The 27,987-nt window shown below is 36.5% G+C and overlaps 1 protein-coding gene and 1 long non-coding RNA gene across 4 annotated transcripts in view; one reads left to right on the top strand and one right to left on the bottom strand.

Moving 5' to 3' along the window:
* Positions 1–27,987, bottom strand: part of ENPP3 (ectonucleotide pyrophosphatase/phosphodiesterase 3) — a 69,631-nt gene that overhangs the window by 26,902 nt on the left and 14,742 nt on the right. Inside the window, exons 4-15 of one of the 3 annotated variants that reach the window (XM_045544371.1) lie at positions 26,889–27,014; positions 23,094–23,154; positions 19,753–19,850; positions 14,420–14,499; positions 11,863–11,982; positions 11,237–11,346; positions 9,989–10,054; positions 9,195–9,267; positions 6,530–6,638; positions 4,675–4,803; positions 4,262–4,293; positions 84–211 (exon numbers count right to left, since the gene is read on the bottom strand). In XM_045544371.1, coding sequence (XP_045400327.1) covers positions 84–211; positions 4,262–4,293; positions 4,675–4,803; positions 6,530–6,638; positions 9,195–9,267; positions 9,989–10,054; positions 11,237–11,346; positions 11,863–11,982; positions 14,420–14,499; positions 19,753–19,850; positions 23,094–23,154; positions 26,889–27,014 — 1,132 coding nt within the window. The remainder of the gene's footprint in view (positions 1–83; positions 212–4,261; positions 4,294–4,674; positions 4,804–6,529; positions 6,639–9,194; positions 9,268–9,988; positions 10,055–11,236; positions 11,347–11,862; positions 11,983–14,419; positions 14,500–19,752; positions 19,851–23,093; positions 23,155–26,888; positions 27,015–27,987) is intronic. The other 2 variants (XM_045544372.1, XM_045544373.1) reach the window with 2 other exon arrangements.
* LOC123633269 lies at positions 20,845–22,008 on the top strand. The gene is made up of 2 exons (XR_006733567.1): positions 20,845–21,479; positions 21,820–22,008. It is a non-coding gene; the product is annotated as an uncharacterized LOC123633269 (long non-coding RNA).

The raw sequence follows: 27,987 nt of genomic DNA, 5'->3' as shown, positions 1-27,987 counted from the left end.
CATATAATAGCAGGGTAAGGTTAAGTCAATTTATAATAAAAGACAGTCGTTCAAAGTATTATGAGATAAATAGACACACAAACCTCACAGCCAGCCATTGTCGATCCACCATAAGAATAACTTTGTCAATTCTGACGTTGTTGGCATAGTGTAGTCGTTTTGGTAAATCAGGAGACAAATAGGGTTTGAAATGCTGATCGGGTTTTTGGCACTAAGAAATGAGTAAATACATCATGACATATAAAATATGCAAACTAATTCAAAAATTTCAACTTTTTAAGACAATTTATGAAGCACCTTTTAAAAGTAAGGGGATTTAAGCTTGGCTAATCAAATTAAACCTATTATTAACATGATTATGATTTTTATTGTTGCAACAGTAATCAGGTTGCTATTAAAAATCTGGTTTAAATTTGGTGTTTGATGTTTTAAGTTTTTATTCCTGGGTATGCATTTTAAGCCATCACAAATCACCTTCTTTTTTTGACAGAAAATAGATATAAGTCTAGATTCAGAGTGGCAATTACAACTTTCAAGTCTAAGTTATATATAAAAAGTATGGGTAAAAAAGTCTAAAAATCAGTTTAATTGCACCGAAAGTCCCATCCCCACTGACTCAACTTACCTTTTAAATAGCCTACATTTGCTTAGTTTTCAAATCAAGTCAACAGCTTTTGAAACCTACTATGGTCTTCCTACTTGAGAGACTCGCAAACTGGAATAAAATTTTATTTCTTTAATAATTACTACTGTAACTATATGGTGTACTTTAAAACTAGAAAAACACAAATCACATTGCCATCCATATAAAAGAAAAATGAGGAAATGAGAAATAGAACTACAAAGGAACTTTCTCTCCCGCATGACCTTTTTTGAGAAAGAAGACAGGAAAAACAGAAAAAACATAACAGAAATGAATTTTTTTCTATTTCTTCGTTTCCTCATATTTCTTAAACCACAGTATCTCATGTATGTTAACAAGTCTGTGCCACTAGTATCTCATGCTCAATTTATATAAGAATAGTAAGAGAAACTATGAAACGATTTACAAAATCAAAATTTAAAAAATATATAGCAAATGAGAGAGCAAGGAGAATTGACAGAATGAAAGAGGAAAGAGATACATATTTATTGCAAATATATTTTTGTCAGTTTTTTTCTTGCCTATTTTGGCATCTTTTCCAGGAATATTATTTTTCTCCTTTTTCATTTTTCATTACTTCTTTCATAAGCCAATATCTTTGTAACTTCCAGGCAAACACATGCTGGCAGCTGATGAGTGTGCAGCTTCCCCCAAGACGCAAGGGATTAGAACAAAGTTCTGATGTCTCTCACGCAGCCAGAATGTTTCAGAATGTGAAGAATTGTCAGTTCATGTTTGGTTGTATTTGTTTAATATGAGCTCAATATAGCCCCCCAGAACTGCATACGAGGAATATTGTACAGCATCTTCACCAGCAGTAGATTCAATCTCAAGAAACCAATTTCTTTGCTCATCTCTAACAAGTAACTCCTCATCCATTAAAGTTTTATTATGAGATTGCAGCAATCCAGTCCCATCAGGCTCCACTTCTAATTCTAGTTCTCTTGCTATTTCCACCACATCTGCAGTTACTGCCTCCACCAAAGTCTTAAATACCTCAAAGTTATCCATGAGGGTTGGAATCAACTTCTTCCAAGTTGCTCTTAATGTTGATATTTTGACCTCTTCCCATGAATCACAAATGTCCTTGATGGTATCTAGAATGGTGAATCCTTTCCAGAAAGTTTTCAATTTCCTTTGCCCAGATCCATCATAGGAATCACTATGGCAGCTATAGTCTTACAAAATGTATCTCTTAACTGATAAGACTGGAAAGTCAAATTTACTCCTTGATGTATGGGCTGCAGAATGGATGTTGTATTAGCAGGAATGAAAACAACATTAATCTCCTTATAATCTCACCTTAATCACTCCTTATAGGTCTCCATAAGAGCTCTTTTTGGGTGACCAGGTTCATTGTCAATGAGAAGTTATATTTTGAAAAGAATCTTTTTTTCTGAGCGGTAAGTCTCAACAGTGGGCTTAAAATACACAGTGAACCATGATATCAACAGATGTGCTGTCATCCAGGCTTTGTTGTTCCATTTATAGACCACAGGAAGAGTAGATTTAGCATAATTCTTAAGGGCTCTAGGATTTTCAGAGTGGTAAATGAGCATGACTTTGGCTCCTAACAAGAGAATCAGCCTGTCGTTTGAAACATTGAAGGCAAACATTGACTTCTCCTCTGTAGCAAGGAAAGTCCTAGATAGCATCTTCTTCCAGTAGAAGGCTGTTTCTCTACATTGAAAATCTGTTATTAGTGTAGCCACCTTCATCAATGATCTTAGCTAGATCTTCTGGATAACTTGCTGCAGCTTCTGTTAACATCAGCACTTGCTGCTTCACCTTGCACTTTTGTTATGGAGATGGCTTCTTTCCTGAAATTTCATGAACCAACCTCTGCTAGATTCCAACTTTTCTGAAGCTTCCTCACGTCTCTAAGCCTTCACAGAATTGAAGAAAGTTAGGGCCTTGCTCTGAATTAGGCTTTGGCTTAAGGGAATGTCGTGATGTGTTTAATCTTCTATACAGACCACTGAAACTCCCTTCATATCAATAATAAGGCTGCTTCATTTTCTTATCATTTGTTCGATCACTGAAGTAACAATTTTAATTTCCTTCAAGAATTTTTCCCTTGCATTCACAACTTGGCTAACTATTTGGCACAGAGAGCTAGCTCTTGACCTATCTTGGCTTTTAATGTGCCCTCCTCACTAAGCTTAATTATTATTATTATTTTTTTTTTTTTTTTTTGAGACAGAGTCTCTCTCTGTTGCCCGGGCTAGAGTGAGTGCCATGGCATCAGCCTAGCTCACAGCAACCTCAAATTGCCTGGGCTTAAGCGATCCTCCTGCCTCAGCCTCCCGAGTAGCTGGGACTACAGGCATGCGCCACCATGCCCGGCTAATTTTTTCTATATATATTTTAGTTGTACAGATAATTTCTTTCTATTTGAAGTAGAGATGGGTCTCGCTCTTGCTCAGGCTGGTCTTGAACTCCTGACCTCGAGCGATCCACCCACCTCGGCCTCCCAGAGTGCTAGGATTACAGGCGTGAGCCACCACGCCCGGCCAAGCTTAATTATTTGTAGCTTTTGATTTAAAGTGAGAGACCTGCAACTCTTCCTTTCACTTGTAGGGTGATTAATTGGCCTAATTTCAATACTCTGTGTCTCCTGGAAATAGGGATGCCCGAGGAGAGGCAGAGAGACAAGAACAGCCAGTCAGTGGAGCAATCAGAACACATACAACATTTGTTGATTAAGTTCACCATCTTATATGAGCATGGTTTGTGGCACCTCAAAACAATTATAATAGTAACCTCAAAGATCACTGATCACAGACCATCAGAACTGATAAAATAATTTAAAACTTTGAAATGTTGTGAGAATGACTAAAATGTGACACAGAGACATGCTGTTGGAAAAATGGTCCACATAGTCTTTCTTGACATGTGGTTGCCACAAACCTTCAATTTGTAACATGTGTAAAATGCAATACAATGAAGTGCAATAAAACAAGGTATACCTGAAACTAAAAACCCCGTGTACTTAAATATTTAGTCACATTCCAACAGTAATGAATTTATGAATTCCTTGTAATAAATATATATTTATATAACACATAACTATTAAAACTACCACACAAGAACATTCCAGGTCTCTTTAGGGGTAGTAAGAATTACCTTGAAAAATATTGCATTAAGCTATCTGAAATTTTCCCTGCTCATTTACCAACAACCTGAGATGTGAGAACCAATCAAAACCAGTTGCAATTATACTTAGGAGATAATTTTTCTGACCTGTACAATAAGATCTATAACAGTCTGTAAGTCACCATTTTCTGATATCAAGTCACACAAGAAATGAAAAAAATGATGGTACCTGACGCTCACTAGTTCAACCCTTCCGAATGGGATTAGCCCTTGCAATGAAAATCAGGAGTTCGTGCTGTGACCCCACTGTCACCCCAAACTACTTTCCTACAGGTGTCAACTCCAAAATGAAAACAACTAAGATAAAAGCAACTAATATGCATATAAAATAATGTTGATAGAGGGTTTAAAAATAAATTACAATGGCTTAGAATCAGACATATGAAATACAAATTTCTCAGAACCCAGATTAAAGTCATTAAATTCATGTAAATATATGTATTAAGGAGACTGGATACTTACACTGAGGTTCCTAACAATTTCTTCAGAATCAACTGTTTCAAAAGAAAAAAAATAAATGACATTACAATCGATACTTGATAACTGCAAAGAATGTGAACAACTCAGGTGCATTTGACACATACATTTATTAATAACTATGATCTAATAAAATTAAATTGAAAATTATTTCGAGCAAATAATTATTTTGTCACTTAAGAATGGAGTAAAATGTATTTTAACCTAACAATATTAGATATTACTATAGACTTTATAAACTGTAGTTAAATGTGGGAATTTCTCATTTGCTTCTATGTGGTTTTCCCAAGAAGTCAGTAGGGGGTGTGATAATCCCAGCATCCTCTCAGAATCAAGAGGCTACAGTTATTCATTTTCACCTTTACCTTTTTTTTTCATATGCGTGTCTTCATACTTACAACTAAAAAAGTCATGAGGTGTGTTACGAGTCCTGATGCGGGGGGCAGGCCCTTCATACATGTAGAAGTTTATTTTGGGAAAATAATCAGTCATATATTCCATCTTGGCACAATAAGTCTGGTCCATTCCTAAATGGAAAAAAAAAATCCACTGAATGTGTATAGATGGTAACAATTGGTTGTCAAAAAGGAGACATTTTATGTTACAAATCTCAAATCAAGTTGCACAATTTACCCTATGACTTTACTTTAAATGGCAGAAAATCATGGCAGTGGAGAAGGGCCATGTTTATGAGGGAAGAATAGACAGGAATTACAAACAGATCATTTGTTCAAAGTAGATCAATGAAAGTAATTTTAAAGAAGAAAGTCCTCCGTAGGAGGCTAATTAAATCTTTATAATATCTGATTTGCATGTAAGACAGCATTATACATTTTTAATCAAAAAAGCAATATGCATTTTTATAAAACAATACATTAGGATAGTAAGGATTAGAAAATATTTACTTTAAGACGTATACTATTTAAATTTATATGAGCAGCATGTTCTCTAAAAAGATTTGGTAGTTAAACATTTTTTATTTGAAGACTCTTCAGACTACATGTAATTTTTTTCTTTTTTTAAATTGACAGAGTCTCACTCTGTCACCCAGGCTGGAGTGCAGTGGTGCAATCATAGCTCACTGCAGCCTCCACCTCCTGGGCTCAAGCAATCCTCCTGCCTCAGCCTCCAGAGTAGCTGGGACTACAGGCACTCGCCACCATGCCTGGCTAATTTTTTTTTTTTTAACTTTTTGTAGAGACAAGGTCTCCCTATGTTGCCCAGGCCACTTTTAAACTTCTAGCCTCAAGCTATCCTCCTTCAATGACCTCCCAATGTGCTGGAAATACAGGTGTGAGCTACCCATCATGCCCAGCTCTACATGTAAATTTTTACTTTTATCAATTTCTTTTAACAAAATGTGCATTAAAATGTTTCCCTTTAATTTTAAAACAATAAGGCAAAGTGTTAGGGAGCTCTTTTAGAAATTTTAAAAATATATTACTATGTTTCTCATTATCTTGATTCTAAAATATAAAAAAAATTTCTGCAGACACACTCTTTTTCCTCCTCATGTGTTGGAGCTTAGCTTTGAATGTCCTCCTCAAGAGGACAGTCTGACCACCCCAGCTAGGACTGGTCCACATCTGCTTTATGTACTTCTGAACACTCCATAGCTAGTAAAGGACCTGGCACTGAGTAGGCACTTAGAAAATACATGGAATAAATGAGCACCTACTTTAAAACCATGTGAATGCATTCTGTGTGAGGTGGGAGAGTGTGCGGCTGCTGTTTCACTTCCTTTATCATTCAGTTATCCAAAATCGAGAGTTAACTTCAAGTAGAGAAATGTGAGGTGATGGGGACTTTAAAGATGAGGAGCTACGATTAAACACATATCTATTCACATAACTAAAAAAAAAATGCACATGGCATGGCAAAACTTGCCGATATATGATCAAAAATTGTACCCAATCTACGTCAAGGAATCACTGGCTGAAAGAAGGTCCCCAAAGCACTTTCTAGACTGAGTAACAACCATACCACATACCTGTTAAATACTATTAGCTCCATTTTTACAGAAAATAAAGTATATATTAATAGATAGATTTTCCAGGATGTTAGAATAATTCAACTAGACATTTTAATTTAGTCCTCTTTTCATTACAATCTACCACAAAATTCATTCTTTGCTTCTTCAAGAGCTTCTAGGCCTGGAAATGCAGACTTTCAAATATCACCACTATTTTTTGTATCATTTCTGAAGTGATAAAATATACTCAATAATAAAATGATTTTTTTAAAAAAGTATACCATGGTCAGCCAAAAGGATTATATTGGCACAATTGTGTAAATTCCTCTGCTTGAGGCCTTCCATCAACATTCCAACTGCATCATCTACTAACTGTAAGGCTTTAATTACCTAAAAAACAAAAAAAATTGGTGTTAAGATTGTCCCCATGAATTGTTTCAATTAACCAAATCATTATCTAATCAGGTAAAAATTGGATATTTTTCCTTCTCTGAAATAGCTGGTTTTTAAAATAGAGCATCAGAGCCCAGCACCCATGCTACCTCATTTACCAAATACCAATTCCCTACATTTCTATAAACAAAAAATTAAACCATGTTCCTACCAAGGAAGATGGACTATTGGCCAATAAATACATGAAACAACGTTGAATGTCAACAAATACTATTCAACTGGAAAGGTTTTCATAATGATGGTGATGCTTCTGAGACAGCCTAAATGGGTATACACATTTGGGAGGGGCATGGGACAGTGGGTCCGTCACCCAAGAGTTGAAAAGTGGTAGACTCTGTAACCTAACAATTCTACCTCTGGGCATTTGTCCTAAGTAAACACATAGAATATAAATGGAGATTTACATACAAACATATTCATCACATTATTGATTTATAATTTAAATTCAAGCAAAAATAAATTACGGCACATCCTTAAGAAGACATACTCTACAGCCATTAAGAACCACTTTTTAGGAGGGGCATATTAAACCTTAAGTCAGTTCAATGTGCTATGTTCAGGCAATATATATAACCTGAACTTTTGTACCCCCATAATAAGCTGAAATAAAAAAAAAATCAAAAAAAAAAAGAACCACTTTTTAAAGAATAGTGACATAGGAAAATGCTCATGGTAAATACAATGTTAAGCATAAAAAATGAAAACCAAGCTGTATGCATATTGCATAATCCTGATTTTATTTTGAAATATATTTAGCATTTCTTATGAACATGCATGCACTGAAAACTAAAAGGAAATAAATCAAATAAAGGAAATAAATCAAAGTACTAATAACAGTGGTTGTCTCTGAATAGTGGAATGAAGTTCATTTTTATTTTATTGTTTACTCTTTATTATTTTTACATGTTTCCACGCTTTGTCAACATAGCACATTGAACTGACTTAAGGTTTAAGTAAATTTTCTTGGCATAACTTTTCCATACTTTTTTCCAGTAAATAAGAAAGCATAACAGCAATGGATTGGGGAAAAATGTTTTATCTCTCATAGTACTATTATAATAATGATCACCTTTTTTTCTTTTTTGAGAAAGAATTTTATAAGCCAAGTAGTGTTCAGAGCTTTAATGCTCATGAAATCCTCACATCAAACATTCATGGATGGTGGGTACTATTGGAACTGCCAGTTGTAAAGGCCAGAAAACTTGAGGTTCTACAGGGACTTGAACTCAACCCATACTCTGTCTACTGCTTAATCCATCATCAACTTCAAGATGCTTTCTTGACCCTAAAAACAATATTTAAGGATTATATTTGTAGTAAAATCATAACAGAATGGTCTGGATAATGAAGAAACTTATATTAGAGAGTCCACTTCAAAGATACTAGGAACCTAGAAGGGGAATAACTCTGCCTAAGGCGATAACATGGTAAGTCCAATCATAAGGAACTTATGAATGAAACTGTGCAGGAACAGACAGCTGGAGATACCACTTGCAGGTGACTTAGCTTGAAACACACCACATGAACAAGTTGAATTGGCTTATGCATTATCTGCCCTTGATGTCTTCATTACAGGAAATAACAGTGCCACATCTAAGTAGTCAGTAAATGTTTATCAAATGAATCAAGATGTGGTTAATAAAGCAGTTGTCCTTTCCAGAATTTTTAACTATTTTATGGTTAATAAGGCAGATTAACCATAGCATTCTTTTTAGACTTTCAACTATTTTGATTTTGTCATGTATATATCAAATACATTTGTGTTCAGTAGACATCAAAGAATACCCTTTTATTTTGTGGGTTTGGGCCAGATGATTTTGAGACAGTACAGGGACAGGACTTGGGCCTCACTTCTGACCAAGAAAGGCAACATGGGGCAGCATGACCGAGCTTAACTAACTATAGAAGAGCAAAAAAGAAATGACTTCCTAGCCACTGGAAGCCAGCCCGCACCACACAGGGAGGGGGCCAACTTGTCTGTCTCTTGAGTAATGTGTTCCAGGACCACTGAAGCAAGATGCTGACACCAGCTGATAAGGAACCTGGCTGCAAAGAAACCAGACCTATCTGGATTTAACTGCCTCAAGCCAGAAAAGACCCCCATACTGGCTTTACCCTGACTTTTCCGTCATTATAATCTCATTTTAATGCTAAAAATCACACCCAGGGGTGGAGATTTAAAATGCATGAAGAAGCATGACCACTAAGTTCACAGCCATCAACAGACCGTGCCTCTGTGTGTGATGGCTTCAAAGCTGACACTTGCCCCCATCTTTACAACCCCCAAAAGTTCCCCAGCCCTTTGTTTAAGTAGCTAGTCTAGTTGCCCCCTTAACCAGCACTGTCTCCGTTTTTGTTTGAACAAAATCCCCAGTAAAAGCCTTGCCTGACTAAATCTTTCTGGTCTCATGCCAATAATCTATTGACTCAGGGACTGAGAACCTGAAGTTTGGTGTCAATTTTGCATTTGTTTAAAAAAAAAAAAAAACTTACTGTGGCACTGACTGGTCCACTTTCATGTCCTGAAGAATCAGGCTCTTCCAAATACATGGTATAAAAACTGGGTCTGGAGGTAAAATTGAAACAAAGAAAGACATCATCAATTTGGAATGAACCTACAGGCTGTAACTGGGGATTTTGCAGCTCTTGAATTGCTGGCTATTGCCTTTTCTTTCTAGCCTCCTTCTCTTCATCCAGGCCTAGGGGTTCCACTTGGCCCAGCAGGGCTCGCTTTCCTCCTTAGAGGAAGTAAATAAGACCTTCCCGGATGTAAGCAGTGGTATGTCCCAGTTTTGTTCTTGCACTTGAGCCCACTCTTGGTTGCCCCAGTCCTTTATATTTCCTGGTTTCTGACTTTTTGCTGACTCTTGGTTCTGCCACACTGAGTCCTTTCTTTCAATGTCTGGTTTCCGATGCACTGTTGACCTGGTGCTCCTGGCCACAATGCCCTCACTCCGGCCTGTCGCCCTGGCCTTGCCAGAGCACCTCTGGCTCCTGGAGTCACTGCCAGATCTCTCCTGGTTCTTCCCCACTCCATCTCTGGCTCTGTGATATCGGCCTCTGCTCCCTGGTACTGGCTCTGTTTCCATTGTTCAATAGTGTCGACCACGTTCTCAAGAGCAGAAAGGAACCAGCTCTCAGGAATAATTCTTGAAAAGTGCCCATTAAAAGGCAATGCCAAGTTAAAAAAAAATAGCCGAAAGTAGTCATTTAACTTAAAGAAATAATTTCATTTTTTACCCACATATATCCCGCTACACCGGCACTTCTCTGACACTAGATATTACCTTTCAGCTTCGGGCAAGTCCAGCCATTTTAATAATGTAGAGATCCTCATTGCATATGAGACACTACTAAAAAAATAGTAAACAAAAAAATACTCAAATAAAGAACTCCATTACATTCCTACTCAGAAAGATTAATATCAACTATCCATTTTATGTTCCTATATGATCAAAATACAGAAAGGAATTCAGTAATATTCAAAAGGATTTCTGTTTTCAATATTTACTTTTAGATACGCTTGCAGTGCTATAAATTAAATGTATATTGTTTTGTTTTGCCTTCCCTCTTCTCTTCCTCAATTTTCCCCTAGCTAAAATAAAAGATCATGGATTTTTATGTATTAATTCCATTTCTTTCATTTATGCATTCACATAATTTAAGCATCTATTACCAGACACTCATTTGCTCATCTGAAACAGAAGTTATCAGTGAGCAAAGACTACATTCCAGTGGAGGAAGACAAGCAACAAACAACAGACCTAATACATAAATAAATTATATAGTGTATTGAAAAGTGACAAATGCTATGGGCAAAAGAAAAACTAGAGCAGAGTAAGGGACCCTGAGAAACTAGGGTAGGGGTGGTTTGGAATTTTAAATCTTAGTATGATTGGGGTAAGACAATATCAAGAAGGTAATTTTTGAACGAAGGCCCGAAGGAGGTGAAGGAGTGGGCATTCGGGTCCATAAAATGAGTCATCTCGGGCAAGGGGAACAGCTGCAGAGTGTGTTGAGACCCACCGAGGTCAGAGTGAGCGCCTGAGGCAGCAGTAGGTGACAAGATCCAAGAGGTAGGGGGACGGCTGGGGTCATGCCATGTAGAGCCTTGAGGGGCTTTACTCTGAGTGACACAGGGAGCTGTGGGAGTTTTTGGTGCAAAAGAGTGCCATAACCGAACCTGCATTTTAAAGGAATCATTCTGGCAGGTGAAGTGAGAATAAATTATATAGGACAAGCAGCAGGGAGATGTGTGAAGAGGCAACTGCAGTAATACAGGCAAGAGCTGATAGCTCAGAGCGGTAATGCTGAGGTGATAAAAAGTTCTCACACTGCATAGATTTTGAATTAGAGCCAAAAGCATTTACTGACACACTGGATGAGGGATATAAGGGAGAAGAATCAATGATGATTCCAAGAGTTTTGGCCCAAACAGATGGAATAATAGAATCACCAACAAGATTAAGACAAAAAAAAAAATAATCCTGGTCATTTCCACCTCGATGGGACCATATCTGAAAGTGCTTCACTACCTGTTATAAGTCATGTATATGGAAGGAAAGGAGCCATTTATAGCCACCTCTGATCCTGGCCAAAAGTAGGTACCAGCTTTTAAGCCTTGATACATTGCTGTTAGCCACATCTGTAAGGAGAGAAAATTTAGGATAAGTGAAATTTGATAATCAGTTTGGATAGAAAGGGTGCACCTTACTAGAAATAATGTTAACAGTTGCAAAGTTTATTAAAATTTGTTTAAATTATTTAAAATGTGTCTTTGTAGCAGTTAAAAGATGTAGGTATCCAGGCATCTACCTTGAAAATCAAAAAGATAGTAAGATTGTAAGACGCAAGGTTGTTTTCTTCAAATTGGTAAAATTGTACAGTTCCTCTTTCCCTTTAAAAGAATTAAAAAAGGAGAATGAGGAAGAACATTAACAAATAATCTTTCTGTATAACTTCCAGATTGATACATTTATAATACAACACCCAAGTTTTAATGTAAGCTATTCGAGTTAACAATCACAGAAATACTTTCCCACCCTCAGCCCTTAGCAGCTAGAAGGATAACGTTAAACTCAAAGTGGAGCAAGAAGACTGATCCACTGTCACAATGGGAAATGGAAGTTACTCTGGATGCCACGTGTAGAATGCTACATACTGGTTGCCCAAACCACCAGGCTGGATTATTTTGCTCCTTTGAAGACAGTGAAAAATTCTTGTTGAGATTTACATCATACATATTATTGTCAATGATGCCATGTGATTCTGGATACAAGCCCTAAAATGATAATTTCAAAAAAGATATAAGATAATATATTAATAAAATATTTATATTAAAATAGCATAATATCTATTACTCACATTTAAGAAGGATTTCATATGCCTTTCAATATAAAACACCAGGATCTGAACCCAAATATTTGGAGTTATATAGTCATCCTTGGTATCCATGGGGGATTGGACCCATGATTTCCCTCAGGTACCCAAATCCAAGGATGCTCAAGTCCTTGACATAAAATAGCGTGGGATTTGCATATAACCTATGCATGTTCTCCTGTATACTTTAAATCATCTCTAGGTTACTCATAAAACCTAATACAATACAAATGATACACAAATAGTTGTTATGCTGTATTGTTTAGGGAATAATGACCAAAAGAAAGGCTGTACATGTTCAGTACAGATGCAATTGTTTTTTAATATTTTCAATCCACAATTGGTTGAATCTACAGATGTAGAACCCATAGATATGGGGGCTGACTGTGTGTGTGTATATATACATACTTTTTTTTCTAATTCTACCATAGTCTATAGCAACAAGTGAAAGACACGCAAGTGAAAGCAGATGGTTTGTGTTGACGGTGTTAATATAACTCTTGTGTGCTTAATATTAATAACTGTTATTTAAAGTTTCCTACATTACAATAATGATTAGCCATTGGTTATATTATCAATAATAGCAAGAAATTTACTAGATAGAAGCTTTACATATCAAATATCCTGGCTATATTGGATTAAAGTATTTTACCAGCACTTTAAAAGGGGCCTGCCCAGTCTCTATCCATCTTCCCTTCTACCCATCCATCCATCCATTAGTCCAGTCATCTGTTAAGTCCAATCACACATATTCATTCCATCATTCCACACATTTTCATTGAAAGCCTATTATATCCCCTGTCATTGTAACTACTTTTAGATAGATTTTAGGGTCATTGTTTCAGAACATTACTATATAATATATATGTACACACACATGTATACAAATATATAAATTAAATAGGAAATTAATCACATGTATAATCCCTTATTTGTATGTATACATACATTATATATGTGTATTTTATATATTATATATGTATATTTATGTGTATATGTATACATATACTGTCAAGTCTTGTTATTCGAGGTAGTTATATTCTATAAAGTTGCCATGAATGCTAAATTAGTGAAGACTGAAACATCCTCCTAGAGAAAATACAGGGTTAGGTTCCTAAGAGGCTCTGATATAACATTTTTGCCTGCCAATCCATACATAACCTTGTTTTCTGTGTGTTTCTGTTTAGACACCTTATTTACTGCATATTGTTGGTTTAATATAACTCATGCCTGGACAAAATTTAGCTTATGCACGTATTTTCTCAGTAAGGCAATTCAGAGCCTTCTTGCTCTTAGGAACACCAGACAGTGCTTCAGCACTATGCTTGGGGCCCATTTTTAAAAGTGAAATAACCAACAAAAAGCACAAATATATAAAAAGCATGGCACTGAATAGACAAGAGACTGTGATAGTGACACCCATTTATAGTGTGAGAGCTAAAACAAGAAGGCAGAATGTCACCTTGTTAGACCTCAGCTAGGAATATGTGCATCAGGCAACTCAAATTTTTTGCTTCTCTGTAATGCACACAAATGACCACAAATGCACTACACTTATTTATTTGGAGGTTACATATAAATTTTAGTGAGTAGGCAAATCCACAAATATGGAATCTGCAAATAATGAGAATACATGATGCATAAATACAATTGCTTCAGGATTAAAATTTAAATGTTATAGTTACTGTTACATAGTAATAAAAGACTAAAATGCAAAGTAGTAAAAACATGAATATGCTTTGGCAATAAAGGTTGAGGCAGAGGACTCCTTAAGGTGTGTTCTAAATCTGTAAAGTCTTAATTTTTCATTGAGTTAATTTTAATCATTTCACCTATATCTTATTATACATTGAGGAGAATTCACTTGTTTTAGTTCCTTTATCTAAAGAGATGTAGCCAATATGGATTCATTTATGAAATCAACATCATTTTCAAGTTAACTATAATGAAAAGACTAGGAAAGAACAAAATTTCCCACATCAAAGTAGTTGCCTCATATATAGCCTATCATTCCCAGAAGACCTTCAGATAAGTGAAGGGCAATCAAAAAACCAGAGGAAAATGATATTTCTCACATCAGAGAAGCTATCCTGTGCTCTACAGGGGTGAATTTACCTAATGCTTGGGACACTCATTCATAGTTAATGCCTCATCACGCCAAATTGGCCCCATGTTGAGCCATGACTTCCTAGCCTGAATTAAGCCATGAACTATCACCACACGTGCTTGTGAAGTGTGTGTCCCGGGGCTTGGCCAGTTCCTGCCCAAGCAAGTCTGTCCTGGTGTGGTCAGTTTCCTATCTGTGGCTTTTCAGTCTTGCCACTGGGCCAAGCACTTACCGTGACAATGGTGTAATGATTTGGGAAGGTTTTTGTAGGATACATAGCTCTCATATATTCTGGATGAATTCCACATGTCTCTGGCAACAAAATATAGTGAGAAATTAGAAAGTCGTTTTGTACTCAGAGTTTTTTGGATAACTAAAACTCTAAACGTGAAACTTTCTTGGAAAAATAGAAAACTAATGAAAGAGTGGATAGAAAATGGAAAGAGGTTGCAATTCTGACCCCTAAACTTCCTCCATGCCAAGGAATGTCAGCTGTTTGGAGCAAAGTGAGCTAAATCAAGGTATATAAAATTGTTCTATGAAGAGCCAGATAATACATATGTCAGGCTTTGCAAGGCCAACTGATGTCTGTTGCAACAGCTCAACTCTGCCACTGTGGTCCCCAAGCATTCATAGACTATCCTTAAAGAAATGAGCATGCCTGGGTTCCAATAAAACTTTATTGGACATAAGTTTTATTTATGGACATTGAAATTTGAATTTCATATAACTTTTACACGTCACAAAATATTTTCCTTTTTTTCCAACCACTTAAAAATGTAAAACAAATCTTAGTACATATGGCAGGCTATACAAAAACAAGCAGAGTGAACCAGATTTGGCCTGTGGGCCACAGCTTGCTGACCCCTGAGCTAAACGTACTCTAAATTATACACTGCCAGCTTGCTTTGCTCTGGCTGCTCCCCTCTTTCTGCCTGGCAATTACAATAAGACTTTCTACATAGCTCTTGCATCTAGCTGCCAGTTCTCATATGTAAAGTACCTAACATAACAAAAGTCAATAAAAAGGGATTTGGGATTTGACTTGTATAATTTCATATGGTATTGTTTATAAAATGAGCTAATTTTACTGCTTATTATTTCCAGTACAGTTTCCATTTAATCAGTGAAGTTTCCTGTAATTTGTTTTCCACAAAGTATGGCAATAATTTTGCTTCATTGTTTTGCTCTTTTTAATTTGTGCAATAACACTATTTAATGAGGTCAGAACCAGAGGATGCATTGCTGTTTCCTTCACAGCAGTGAAGGAACAAGGAGTTTTCCATATCAAAATCCTCTTGCCTCTAGTTCTTATAGGTTTTCTTTAGGCTAAAACCAAAAGTGAAATTGATAGTTGTCCAAAGAGTAACAATCTTTGCATCTGGATACAATGGATGTTTTTCTCAAATAGGTATGAGATTGGTCTCCTTATCAGCCTTTGATCCAGGAATTTCCTTCTTCAGAATATTCTAGGGCTCCTTCAAGTCCACTAAATAGGACTCTCTGATAAGGGCTGGACGGTGGGAGATGAAGGAAAGGGAGTTCAAAAAAAATTCTATATTTTTAACAAGCACACCAGGTGATTCCGATGTACTTAAGTTTGAGAACTGCTCTAGGACTTGATTTATAAAATATAATTTAAGATTGAATTAACTTTTATTTTTCTTTTTTAGTCAATATCACCAAAAAATAAATCTTGACCTCAATTAGGGAAAGACACATTTGATACTGTTAAGAAGTCATATGAGAAGAAAATAAACTGAGATCTAATCCACTTACATAATTAAAAGAATTTAAGTGGGGAAAAAAAAGTTGTACAATGAACAGAGATATAAAGTCAGTCTCTGAATTTATTTCTTTGAAACTTGAGTTGCAAATTCAAATTTTTAAATGCCTAAAGTCACAGGCTATAAAATAAAATGCAAACTAAGCTACCAATGTTGTAAAAACATGGTACCACCCTAGTCACGATGTCCTAAACATCTGCTGTCTACAGACTCAGGCTACCATTTTCTACCACCTGCCTTTGAACTAGGGATACTGGAGAAAAGCCCACAGAAAGCACGAACTTCTACCACTGTTTCTTCCAGATCTGAATAATCTAAATTATGATCAAACAGAATACTTCTGGAAGTACACACAATAACCCAATAAGAGTAGTTGTTTTTGCAAAGGAAAAGTAGAAAGGTCAAGAATGAGGTTTTGTTTGTTTGTTTTTTACTATATACCTTTTAGCGTGGTTTAAAAATGTTTATCATGTGCATATTTTACTTCTAAAAAATTTTCTTCTTAAGAAAGAAAGTACCAAACAAAAATAATTTGCAAATATAAATGGGATAATGTAACATGGCTTGTAGTAACTATAAACTATAAGAAGGGGCAAAAGACTAAATGGATGAGTAAGTAAAGCAACTGAAGAATGTACAGATCAAAATTACATTGTATTCTTTATGAAATTCTTATAAGGATTGACATAATTAAATATTATTATGTCATATTATTAATTAAGGTATTCTTACAAACTAAAACATAGCATACTGCTCCCTAATATTCAGCTCAAAATAGCTACTTGATATGTTATATCAAGTAATTTAATAGAATAACCTAAAAAGATTCACCATAAGGTTGGCCAGTGTCATTTCCAGTGCTCAAGGAAATCAAGAATAATAAGCTCTATGGGGCTTCTGAGTAGTTGCAAGATAGTAAGATCTTCTCGACAATTACAAGGATGTATCCAAGCTCTTGGCACATAGAGAAGAAAAGGCAAAAGAAGGCAGAGAACAAAGAGGAGTTTTGAACTAGCATGGAAGAACTCATCACAGCCCCTCCCTCAGGTCAGCATAGAGAAAACAGGCAAAAAAAAACCAACCAACCACCACAACAAAAAACACCCAGATCCCAACTTATCCCTGGAGAGAGAAAGAATTTTACAGGGCATCTTATGATCCAAATTCTCTGGTGACTGCCTGCAGAACTGGTTTCAGTCTTGCTTATCTTCAAGCCCTGATGAGACCTGGCATACTCTAGATACCTGGGCCCCCTAAGAACAAAGAAAGAAGGATGGACTAGCATGAAGGTTTGTGGGACCTCCAGAATCTCTCATCAGGCTGATTGGTGAGGGTTTCTTCATACAAAGCCAGTCCATAAAGACTGAGAGCAGTAGCTGTTTTGTCTAATGTGCAGATACCAACACAGAAGAGTAAAGGAAAAGGAAGAAACAGTGAAATATGTTCAAAGCAAAGGAACATAAATAAATTGACCCTAATGAAGCAGAGATATATAATTTATCTAATTGAGAATTCAAAATAACCATCAAAAAGATGCTCATTGAGATTAGGAAAACAATGCATGAACAAAGTAAAAATTTGAACAAAGAGAGAGACAATATAAAAAAATACCAAAAGGAAATCATTGAGCAGAAGAATATAATAACTGAACTGAAAAATTCACTAAAGGAGTTCCATAGCACAATAGATCAAGCAGAAGAAATGACCAACAAACTCAAAGATAGGTTGTTGGAAAGTATTAAGGCAGAGGAGCAAAAAGAAAAAAATAATGAAAAGAAGTAAAAAAAGATTAAGATGTTAATGGGACACCATCAACTGGGCTAATAGAAGAATTATAGGGTTTTCAGAAGGAGAAGAGAGAGAGAAAGGACCAGAAAGCTTATTCAAAGAAATAATGGCTCAAAATTCTCAAATTGAAGAAGAAAATAGGCATCTAGGTCTAGGAAATTCAAAGAATCCCAAATAAGATGAACGTCAATAAATCCACACCAAGACATACTATAATCAAATACCAAAAGACAGAGACAAAGAATTTTGAAAACAAGGGATAAGCAGATTCTTACCTCAACTAGAGTGTGATTCTGAGAGCTACTTTCTCATACACTGAGTACTCAATAATATGACTCACTGCTCTGTGGTATTAGTTCATGCTCAGTTTGTACTACCATTGTTGTCCAACCCAGGCAGCTTCACGTGATGCTAGAGATGGGAACCTGGACTTCCTAATGGTGGTCCCTGCTGTCACATAACTCACCTCAAGTCTGCCATAATCGTAAACTTATTTCACCACATCTGTTCTTAATCAGGCCTCTTAGAAACTAACAGCCCCATTTTGCCTTGGTAGACCTACTTAGTAAGATATTGAGGATAAAGATGTTGTCTGTATGATTAAAAAATATTTTAAACATTAGAAAACAGAAATCTCTCAATGGCTGTCTATTTCACTGATATCATTTCCAATTCTCAATGGGATGAGCAATTCAAAGAATTCCACTTCAAAGGGGGTTCAGTTTGAGCCCGGCTAGTTAAATCTCCTTTTGGATACAGGATTTGATATCCAGATTTTCAAGAGAAATACAGACAAGGAAATAGGAAGTAAGAAGTGTTAATTAACTTTCTAGGGCAAAATAACTCAGTAGTAAGTGAGAGGTCCTGGATTTGGAAAACTATTAATCTCTTTGCTAAAGGTGTGCCTCAGGGAGTGAGAAAAAAAGCTGAAAAAACAATGTACCTTGCTTTGCAGGAGGAAGTAGTTTATCTTTCTACAACCATGATATCTAAGAGCTAGAATTAATGGTAGATATCATTAGGTCTAGTCTTCTGATCTTACAAATGAGGAAATTGAGGCCCAGAAAAGTTAATCATCTTACCCAAATTGAAAGAGCTATTCTCTCATAATTTGGAGGAAAATAAAAGCAAGAAGCCAGTAAAACTGACATCAAGTTTCAGAACTTTGGAGACAAAAGAGAGTCCGGGAGAAGGGAGAGGAAAGAGAGGAATTGCAGGTAGTGATGAGTGTGGGCCCTGGAGTTAGCCCTCTGGTTCTAACTGTGCCACTTCTTTGAGCTGTGTCCTTAGATACTCAACTTCTCTTCATTATTACCTTTAATAAATGGTGTGAAGGACAAATGAACTAATGGAGAAGTGCAACATCATGATCAAGATGATAATAAAAATAATTGTAATAATAACTTAAAACCATTCAACATATACTACATGTCAAACAACTATTTTTTTATTTGTGACACTACAAGTACATTCTTACAATAATCCTATCAGGTAGGAGGAAGTGGTCATTGTACAGATGAAGAGACTGTGGCACCCAGGGATGGGGTAATGTTGTCTGAGATCTCACAGCTAGTAAGTGGCAGAGCCAGGTCCCAGGAACTGGAACTAGATCCTGGACTTTTCATTTTCTGGAGTGTTGCTGGATGCTGGATCTTGCAGCCTACTCAGATTCCTTCAGGATCCTATCCTTGCTAGCTAATCTACCTGGCTAAGACCCAGAACCCAGTTCTGACAAATAGAACTTTCAAGACACTATATATGAACAGATTTCCATAGGAAAGAAGGTATATTTAAATACAAAGCAAGTCAAAATAAACAAATAAAAAGATGAATATGCTACCAAAGAAAGGTAGGAGGAGCCAGCAAGTATGAAAATACACTCCCTACTGAAAACGGGTACCTTGTGGTAAAGTCATCAGGGTCTTGAGAGGACCTGTGCTAAGATAAACCTCCCACGTTAACAGAAAGAAAATTGCACCAGAAGACTTACTCAGCTTATTGATATTTGGCATTAAAGTACCCCATGTGTGTAAGTATTCAGCTCTAAATCCATCCAATGAAAACAGGATAACTGGTGGTGGGTCAAACCTGAAAATGAGAAACAAAAAAAAATTGTCTATTATGTTGATTGGTAAAAAAATATACATATACACATATGTATACTTTTCTGTACTACTTATAATTCTCTAAATTAGAAAATGCTTAGAAAGTATAGTAAGAACATAGTTCTGGGTCAAGTAATGATTATTAAATTCTACCATCTTTTGGATGTAATTATGATATGAAATTTAGAGACTCTATAGTTTATGATGTTTTATTATTCTAAAGTTCACATTTTGGTTCTTTATGATGATATATCATAATGTTAATACACACCTCAAAAGAATTATAAGCTCTTTTTAGACTAGTATTTAAGTTAAAGTGATAGAAGGTAACTTTTACGTTATACCCAGAGACTGCCATTCTTTAATTTGGTATTTTTTTCACTTCTTAAATTTGAATTGTATTATGCACACACTCGTTTCCCAGATGTGCAGTGTGATAAATTTTTACTAACTGAACTCTGTGGTATAGAAATCACTTAGATCAAGAAACAGAATATTATCAGTTTCTAAACCCCTCAAACCACACCCCACCATGGATGATCAGCATCTTGACTTCTAACAGCATAGATTCATTTTGTCTATTTTTGTATTTACATTTAGATGCAAATAGAATCATATAGTATGTGTCTTGTTGAGTCTGGCTTTTTTTAGTTGACATTATGTTTGAGACTTCGCCATATTGTGGCAAGTAATTATAGATCATCCATTCTCATAGCTGTCTTGTATTCCAGTGAAGGAATAAACTACAACTTACTCATTCTACTGTGGATGGGCACTTGGGTACTTTCCAATGTGGGGCCATTAAGAACAGCAGCTATGAACACAGTAAATTTGTTTTAAATTCCAAACATTGTGCATGAAAGTAAGTACGCAAAAGAAATTATTTTCAACTCTGTGCCTAAGGAGCTTCACATCTACATTTTTGAGCAAAAACATATCCAAGAAATTTGGTAAGAATACATCTTTAAAAATTCCGACAATAAGATCAATCTAAGATGGCGACTGTGGAATTGGAAACCACCCCTACTCCTAATTCCCCTGCCTACAGCAGAGGAGAAAACAGGACCTAATCGGGAGATTGCTAACCCAGAACACTGTATTAAACATCCTCTACAGAAGAGATGGGCCCTCTGGTTTTTAAAAAATGATAAAAGCAAAACTTGGCAATCAAACCTGCTGATTTCTAAGTTTGATACTGTTTTAAGACTTTTGGGCTCTGTACAACCATATCCGGTTGTGCAGTAACTTAATGCCTGGCTGTGATGACTCTCTTTTAAAGATGGTATTGAGCCTATGTGGGAAGACGAGAAAAACAAATGGGGAGGACTATGGCTAATTACACTGAACAAACAGCAGAGAAGTGGCCTCCATCACTTTTGGCTAGAGACCCTTCTGTGCCTTATTGGAGAATCTTGTGATGACTACAGTGATGATGTATGTGGAGCTATTGTTAATCTTAAAGCTAAAGGTGATAAAATAGCAACATGGACTACTGAGTGTGAAAACAGAGAAGCTGTTACACATATAGGGAGGGTATACAAGGAGAGGTTAGGACTTCCTCCAAAGATAGTGATTGGTTATCAGTTCCATGCCCACACAGCTACTAAGAGAGGTTCCAGGCCACGCGCGGTGCCTCATGCCTGTAATCCTAGCACTATGGGAGGCTGAGGCGGGAGAATAGTTTGAGCACAGGAGTTCAACACCAGCCTGAGCAAGAGCAAGATCCCGTCTCTACTAAAAACAGAAAACAATTAGCCAGGCATGGTGGTAGCTGGGACTACAGGTAATGTACCCAGTTACAGGTACAATCCCTGTAGTCCCAGCTGCTTGGGAGGCTGAAGCAGGAGGATTCCTTGGAGCCCAGGAGTTTGAGGTTGTTGTGAGATAAGCTGAAGCCACTGCACTTGACTTGCCTGGGCAAAAGAGCGAGACTCTGTCTCAACAAAAAAAAGGCAGTTCCACCACTAAAAATAGGGTTTGTTGTTTAAGAAGACACCTTCTGAGTATTCTCACAGGAGACTGCATCAAGCAATTGAGATTTGGAAGCTGAACCAAAGCCTCTTCAAAAGCAGAGTGTGGGCTGCATTTAAATTTGATTTCCATCTAAATATTGCTAAGATACAAGAGAAGTCTCATTTGCCTTTGTCTTGTACTTCTGTGTTCATTTTTTTTTTTTAATTTTGGCTAAAGTTCCACTCTCCCAGTCAAATTACAGTACACATCGTCCCCAGAATCCCTAAATGTATTCCTGGCCCACTCTGTAATAATTTAGTAGAATTATCATTATAAACACATTTTACCTATCCATAATATTCAAAAAACAATTTGCATTTCTATACCTTACAGGAAAAAAGTTCTGTTTATGTTTCATTGTATGCAGGAGCATATTTTGCTGGTTTGAAAGAGTACGATGCATATAGTTTTCTAGCAATTTTCTTTGTTTCTTTTTACAGTATTGTCTCTCTGTACTCTTGCTGATGGCTGCTAGATTTTAATTTATGTTTCCCTACTTGATAACATTAATGATTCTGATTTCAGTTTTTCATTTGTTTCTTTCTCTTTTGTGCACCTCACCATCATCCTCCCAGTGCTTGGCCCAGAAAAGTGTTAAGGGCAGAGTTGGGGATGGAAGAAAGGGACTCCACGCTGGCTCTGAGGGGATGTGGGGCACATTTCTAGGTCTGGGCAAAGTCAAGTGAGCAGCTGCGATGACCGTGTGGAGGAGACCCATGGGAGGGTTGGGATAGGGCTGTCACATCACATGTGCATCTCCCATGCCCCCTGACAAAGCCCTCTTCTTTCACCCTTCAAGGTCCTCCTTTCATTGTGAGGCCTTCCATGGAAAAAACCTCTTCCCTCCCTTCGTAAGAAGAAATTGGAGGCACCAGGATGTTAGTAAAAAAGAGTTCTGGCAGGAGTAATTTCAATCTAAATTCCAGTCCTGACCATAGGACATTGGGAGTGTTAGTTATCCAAGTATCTAATACTCCAACCATTTTTTTAAGTCATTGTTCTAAGACATGAATGTAATAAATTAATATAAAAGTGCTTTGTAAAGAATAAAACAAAAGTGCATTAGGACTTTGAAGCCACAGGAAATCCAATCTTTTGTTAATTATTCTTTTACGTGATATCAATAGAGTGAAAGAAGCCCCTTCCTCTCAACTACATTCCCATGGGCCCCCTGTGAAAGGAGGATTAAAATCCCCGTATTATTTATTCTCACCCTTTTGGGCACTGAGACTGCTGGGCTGCATCACAGTCTTCTTCCACCCACGGGATTTCTCCTGAAAAGCATAAGAAGGAAATCTTTACACTGCTGCACGCAGACAAGAAAAGAGAAGCGAGTGTTCATTGGACATGGTCTTCCTGAACTGCTTAATGCATGTTACTCTGATGACCAAATTCTTCCAGAGCACATTAAGTGCTATTTCACTTGCAGGCAACGGCAGTGCCTTGAGTGACTTGCAGACGCCAGTAATCTACACTAACTGAATACAGGATGGCAATCTTTGCCAAGAAAAACACAGAAGAGTTCTTTGGCTAAAAAGGGACATTATTATTTCTATTTCTTCTTCTTCTTCTTCTTCTCCTTCTCCTTCTCCTCCTTCTTTTTCTTCTTGATAACGTTTTTTTTCCCTTCAAGGACAATATTTTTCCAGCTGTTAGAATAAATGGGTTTAATAAATATAGATATACAGTTTAAAGAAGAGAGAAAGGAAAGCATCGAAAAAGAAATAACCAATAACTGATATCAAATGGGAGAAATTTAACAAATGTTTAAAATTGTAACAAAAAAATTCTTGCTTCATGGATGTTTCTCTTTATAGAACACTCCAGCTAATTAATGAATTAGAAATGACAGAATATGAATGTCACTGTTCGCAACCCCTAATGGATCTAGGCAATGATTATCAATGGCTAACATCCAAAAAAAAAAAAAAGACATCAGCAGACCTGATATGCTTCTTGATGAAAGTAACACCAGCACCTACAAAGTATACTTGCAAAAAATAAATGACTAAATTACACCTGAATCTTAACGGTCCTCTGGCTCTAACCACTAATTTGCAGAAAATATAAAGGATGACAATATTCATAAATCACAGAGGTTGCATCATTAGCAAAACTCAGACTGGAAAACTCTATAGGACAAATAACCCCATTTCTCCAACAACAACAACAAAAAAGGCAACGGGGAAAAAAGGGGAAGGGAGAATGTATTTTTAAAGGACTTGAAATATATCAGGCAATTGCAATACATGGCATCGATTTGGATCTTGCTTCAGTCTTTTAGAAGTTTGAACACTGGATATTTGATGACTAAATGATTATTGATGATGTTTTTAGATGTATGAATGGTATTATAATTTTGTTAAATTCTTTTGTTTTTTAGATACATGCTGAAAATATTTACAGGTGAATGATACTAACTCTTGAATTTGCTTTGAAACAATCTAAAATTTGGGGAGAGAGGTTGTGGGCAATGATGAGTATATTTTGTTAAGGGGGAAAAATGTCTAAAACTTGGAAATAGACAAAAGGAGACCTATCATGCTGGGAATTATATAAAAAGTTCACTTATGAATTATCTAATTACCAAAGGGTATGTATCTTTATCTAGCTCACTCTTTGTCATTCACTTCACAACTTAGCAAAGGTAGTAATTAAAGTAACAATATAACTCATTCTTGTCAGATAGCAAATAAATCATCCTATAGAAATGCAAATCATTTCTGTTCCACCAAAAGTTACAGTTTTTGTGATTTTATTCCAACATTCTTTCAGTCCTACGTATACTTAGTCTCTGATTCTCTTTGAACCAGATTTATATTCTATTTGATTATCTCATTAATGAGTTAGCAAATCTTTGGCATGTTTACTTTACATTCAAAATTATACTCTGTCAATATGAGGCAAGCTTGGCTGTGAATTGATAACTGCCGAAGATAGGTGATGGGCTTATAGGGAAAACATCAGGTTACTCTCTCTACCTCTGTATATGGTAGAAATTTATCACAAAGTTCTTAAAAAGTCTAAACTTAAAATATAACAGTAACCAGCTGGTTTCTTGCATAAAAATGATTCAAATTCTCTCAAACTACTCTCTGAAGATACAATTCTGACAAAAATAATTTAACATTTTAAAATTTAAAGTGTTGAACTCTCAGAGTGAGAAAACATTTATATATTTTTTAAAAATATAATAAACCGAAATGATTAAATTTACTCCATCAGAGTAAACAACACTTCGACACTGCTTATAACAACTACTTTTGTTTCTGTTAAATTTAAGCACTACTATGTGATAAATACAGTAGAAAAATTTACCATATGATCTAAGAATCAGTCTTGAGATCCTCAGGGCCAAGGGAAAGCTTCCCCTTTGCCCTCTGAAGGTTTGCTCAAAAATCCACCCAAAAAATGCTGGTTAATTGGAGAAAAGGCATATAGATTTATTTGATCATAGTTTTATGCGAGTTGGGAGCCTTCAGAATAAAGATCGAATCCCTCGATGGACTGCTGAAGCACATATACCACCTTGAGGTTACAGAAAGAATGGAGACATGGATCCTGGCAAAACAGGTTAGGGAAAGGAGGAGAAGAGGAATTCTGTTGAGGGGCAATAAATGATTAGTAGGGAGAATTCAATGGGCTTGAAGAACATACAAAGGTCTGGGGCAAAGTCTGCTGGGCCCGCAGAGCAGGCAATGGTTTGTGACAAAATTCTGTCCAGGTTTGTTGGCAGACTTTAGTCTTCCTTCCTGCAATATGGGTTCAGTTAATGAAAGCTCAGGGAAGGGACCAGAGGTAATTGTTTTCTTCTTTGGTAGGTTTAGACTTTAGGCAGATAAGGGAACCTCAGAGAACAACATCATCCTATGCTTTGGAAGAGACAGTGGGGGACGAGGGAAGGTCAAAGACACCTTGAGATTCCTTTTTCAGTTCAGCATGTACATAGCGCCATATTTGGAGGTATCAGTTTCTGAACTCCAACAAGATAAAAAGTAAAAGTTGATAAAATTGGAGCAAAAAACAGAGGAATATAGAGGTCAGAGGTAGTATGGTCAGTGAACTTAGAGAAAGAAGCAGACTGTGTCCTACACTTGCCTTTGTGAATTTAGAAGAATTTTTTAATGATACAGCATTCACTATCAAGTATTGAACAATTATTATTTTAAATAATTGTTCAGTCTTTTCTGACAAACTTTTTAGGTGATTTTCAATTATATTTTGTATAAAAACAGAGTTGCCTATCAGCACAAAACATTTTCTACTAGTAGATTATAATCAATAATATTTCTGCTATAACATTTTCCTCCTATTTTAAAAATCAGAATTCAGCTTAATCTCTTTTTTGGTCTAAAAATATTAAAAGTGTCAGCTCAATTGGGTGTGGTGTTATGAAAAAGAGTCAATAATTTGAGGAAATTTTGTTTCTATATGTATACATGTGCATGCTTCATAAATTCCATCAGATGTCCTGAGGAATTGGTAATTTTAAACAAATTCACATCAGTTACAAAGGGGTGAGCAAGTGGAATAATGCATCAAATAACCTGAATTCTAATCTTGATTCTGCATTAACTCTTTGAGAGCCTCTAGCCATTTATCGTTTAAGAACACATTTGTTTTAAAAATAACAACATTGGCTTAACAGGCTAATATTTGACCCTGATAACCTCTTTTGCCATGTTTTAGCTTTAGGATTGGCCATTCAGGGTCTCACACCACAAGTACATCTTGCATGGTCTCTGGGTTGGAAAAGACCTTGCCTTACAGACAAATATGGGACTTTAGGCTCTCTCTTCTTTTCTGTATTTATGCTATGAGCTTCCTTACTCTATAGTATACAAACCACACTTCTTCCCACAGTAAACAGATTTGATCTTTTTTTCTCTATGGAGTAATTAAAGAGTTTCTGACTGGTTTTAAATTTTGCACCCTAGGATAGCTCTAGGAAACTTACAGAGTTCCACTGAACTTGCAAGGACAAATGAGTCAACATCCATCTGCTTACCTTGGCAAACACTTTTATAGTTAGCACAGCAGTCTTTTCTCTGCAAACAGTCATCTGAACACGAGCAAAGGCTGGACTCTAATCTGGTCTCCCCACAGCGAAATTTATTGCATGTCCATATTTGAGCTGTGAAATAACACAATTCATTGCTCAGCATTTATACATTTCCAATAGTAAGATAAGTATCCAACACATAAAGTATGAATTTCATGCATTTCTTTCTATATTATTATAACAGTCAAATTCATGGTTTATTAATATTTGCATCAATAAATCAAAATGTATAATACCAAATGAGGAGCGGCCTACCGCTTTTCTGCATTAGCATAGGTGGCAGAGACAAATACAGCTTTATAAGCTGCAACTTCAGTCTACTTAGCAGGTACACTGTGAGTTTGGAGAAGCACTGAACACTAGCCCTTTCCCACCCAAGGGCAGGAGCTCCCCATGGTGCAGAATCACTAGCCCTGGTTATTGCCACCCAAGAGCACCCTTACCCAGCCTTGTCTAAATAAATAAAGACAGCAAGGAAGAGACAGTGACAACAGAAGTAATAAGAGCACAGTCATATAGACAGTGAGAATGTAGGCAGGTCAGGGTCCCTCCCAGTGGACAGTGACAGAAGTGGCAGAGCAGTTCCCACCCACGTCTCTGGGGTTCTCTGAGGCTTAGAATGAGATCAGTTTAAATAAATCCCATTGCTAAAAGCAGCAAGAGCCTGGAGGAAGGCTGTGCCCACTACCACCTGCTAGGAAACAGTGACTAAATAGTAAACATCAGCCCTGTGCTTAGACAAACAAGTGGGATAGGTGGCTGCAGTGTGCTTGAGCTGTGCATAGAGTTCTTTATTCCCAGCATTTATTGTTTACTTAGAAAGGATTTTTGGAGATTAAGGAAAGGGAACCCAGATCTCTGTCTATATTGGATTATTCCCTCCCTCTTGCTCTTTTCAGAGAATAGAATGTAAGAAATTCTATTTTCTACTCTTCACTCTCCTCCAACCACTAGACAACCCCACCTTCCCTGATTACTTAGAGAATTCAACATTGCAAGCTGTCTCTTCCACCCAGAAAACAACGTTTCTGAGCTGTGCTCTGTG

Source organism: Lemur catta, chromosome 2 (genome assembly GCF_020740605.2).
Source record: "Lemur catta isolate mLemCat1 chromosome 2, mLemCat1.pri, whole genome shotgun sequence".
Taxonomy (NCBI): domain Eukaryota; kingdom Metazoa; phylum Chordata; class Mammalia; order Primates; family Lemuridae; genus Lemur; species Lemur catta.
Note: the sequence above shows the minus strand (reverse complement) of the source record. Positions and strands in the feature narration are given on the sequence as shown.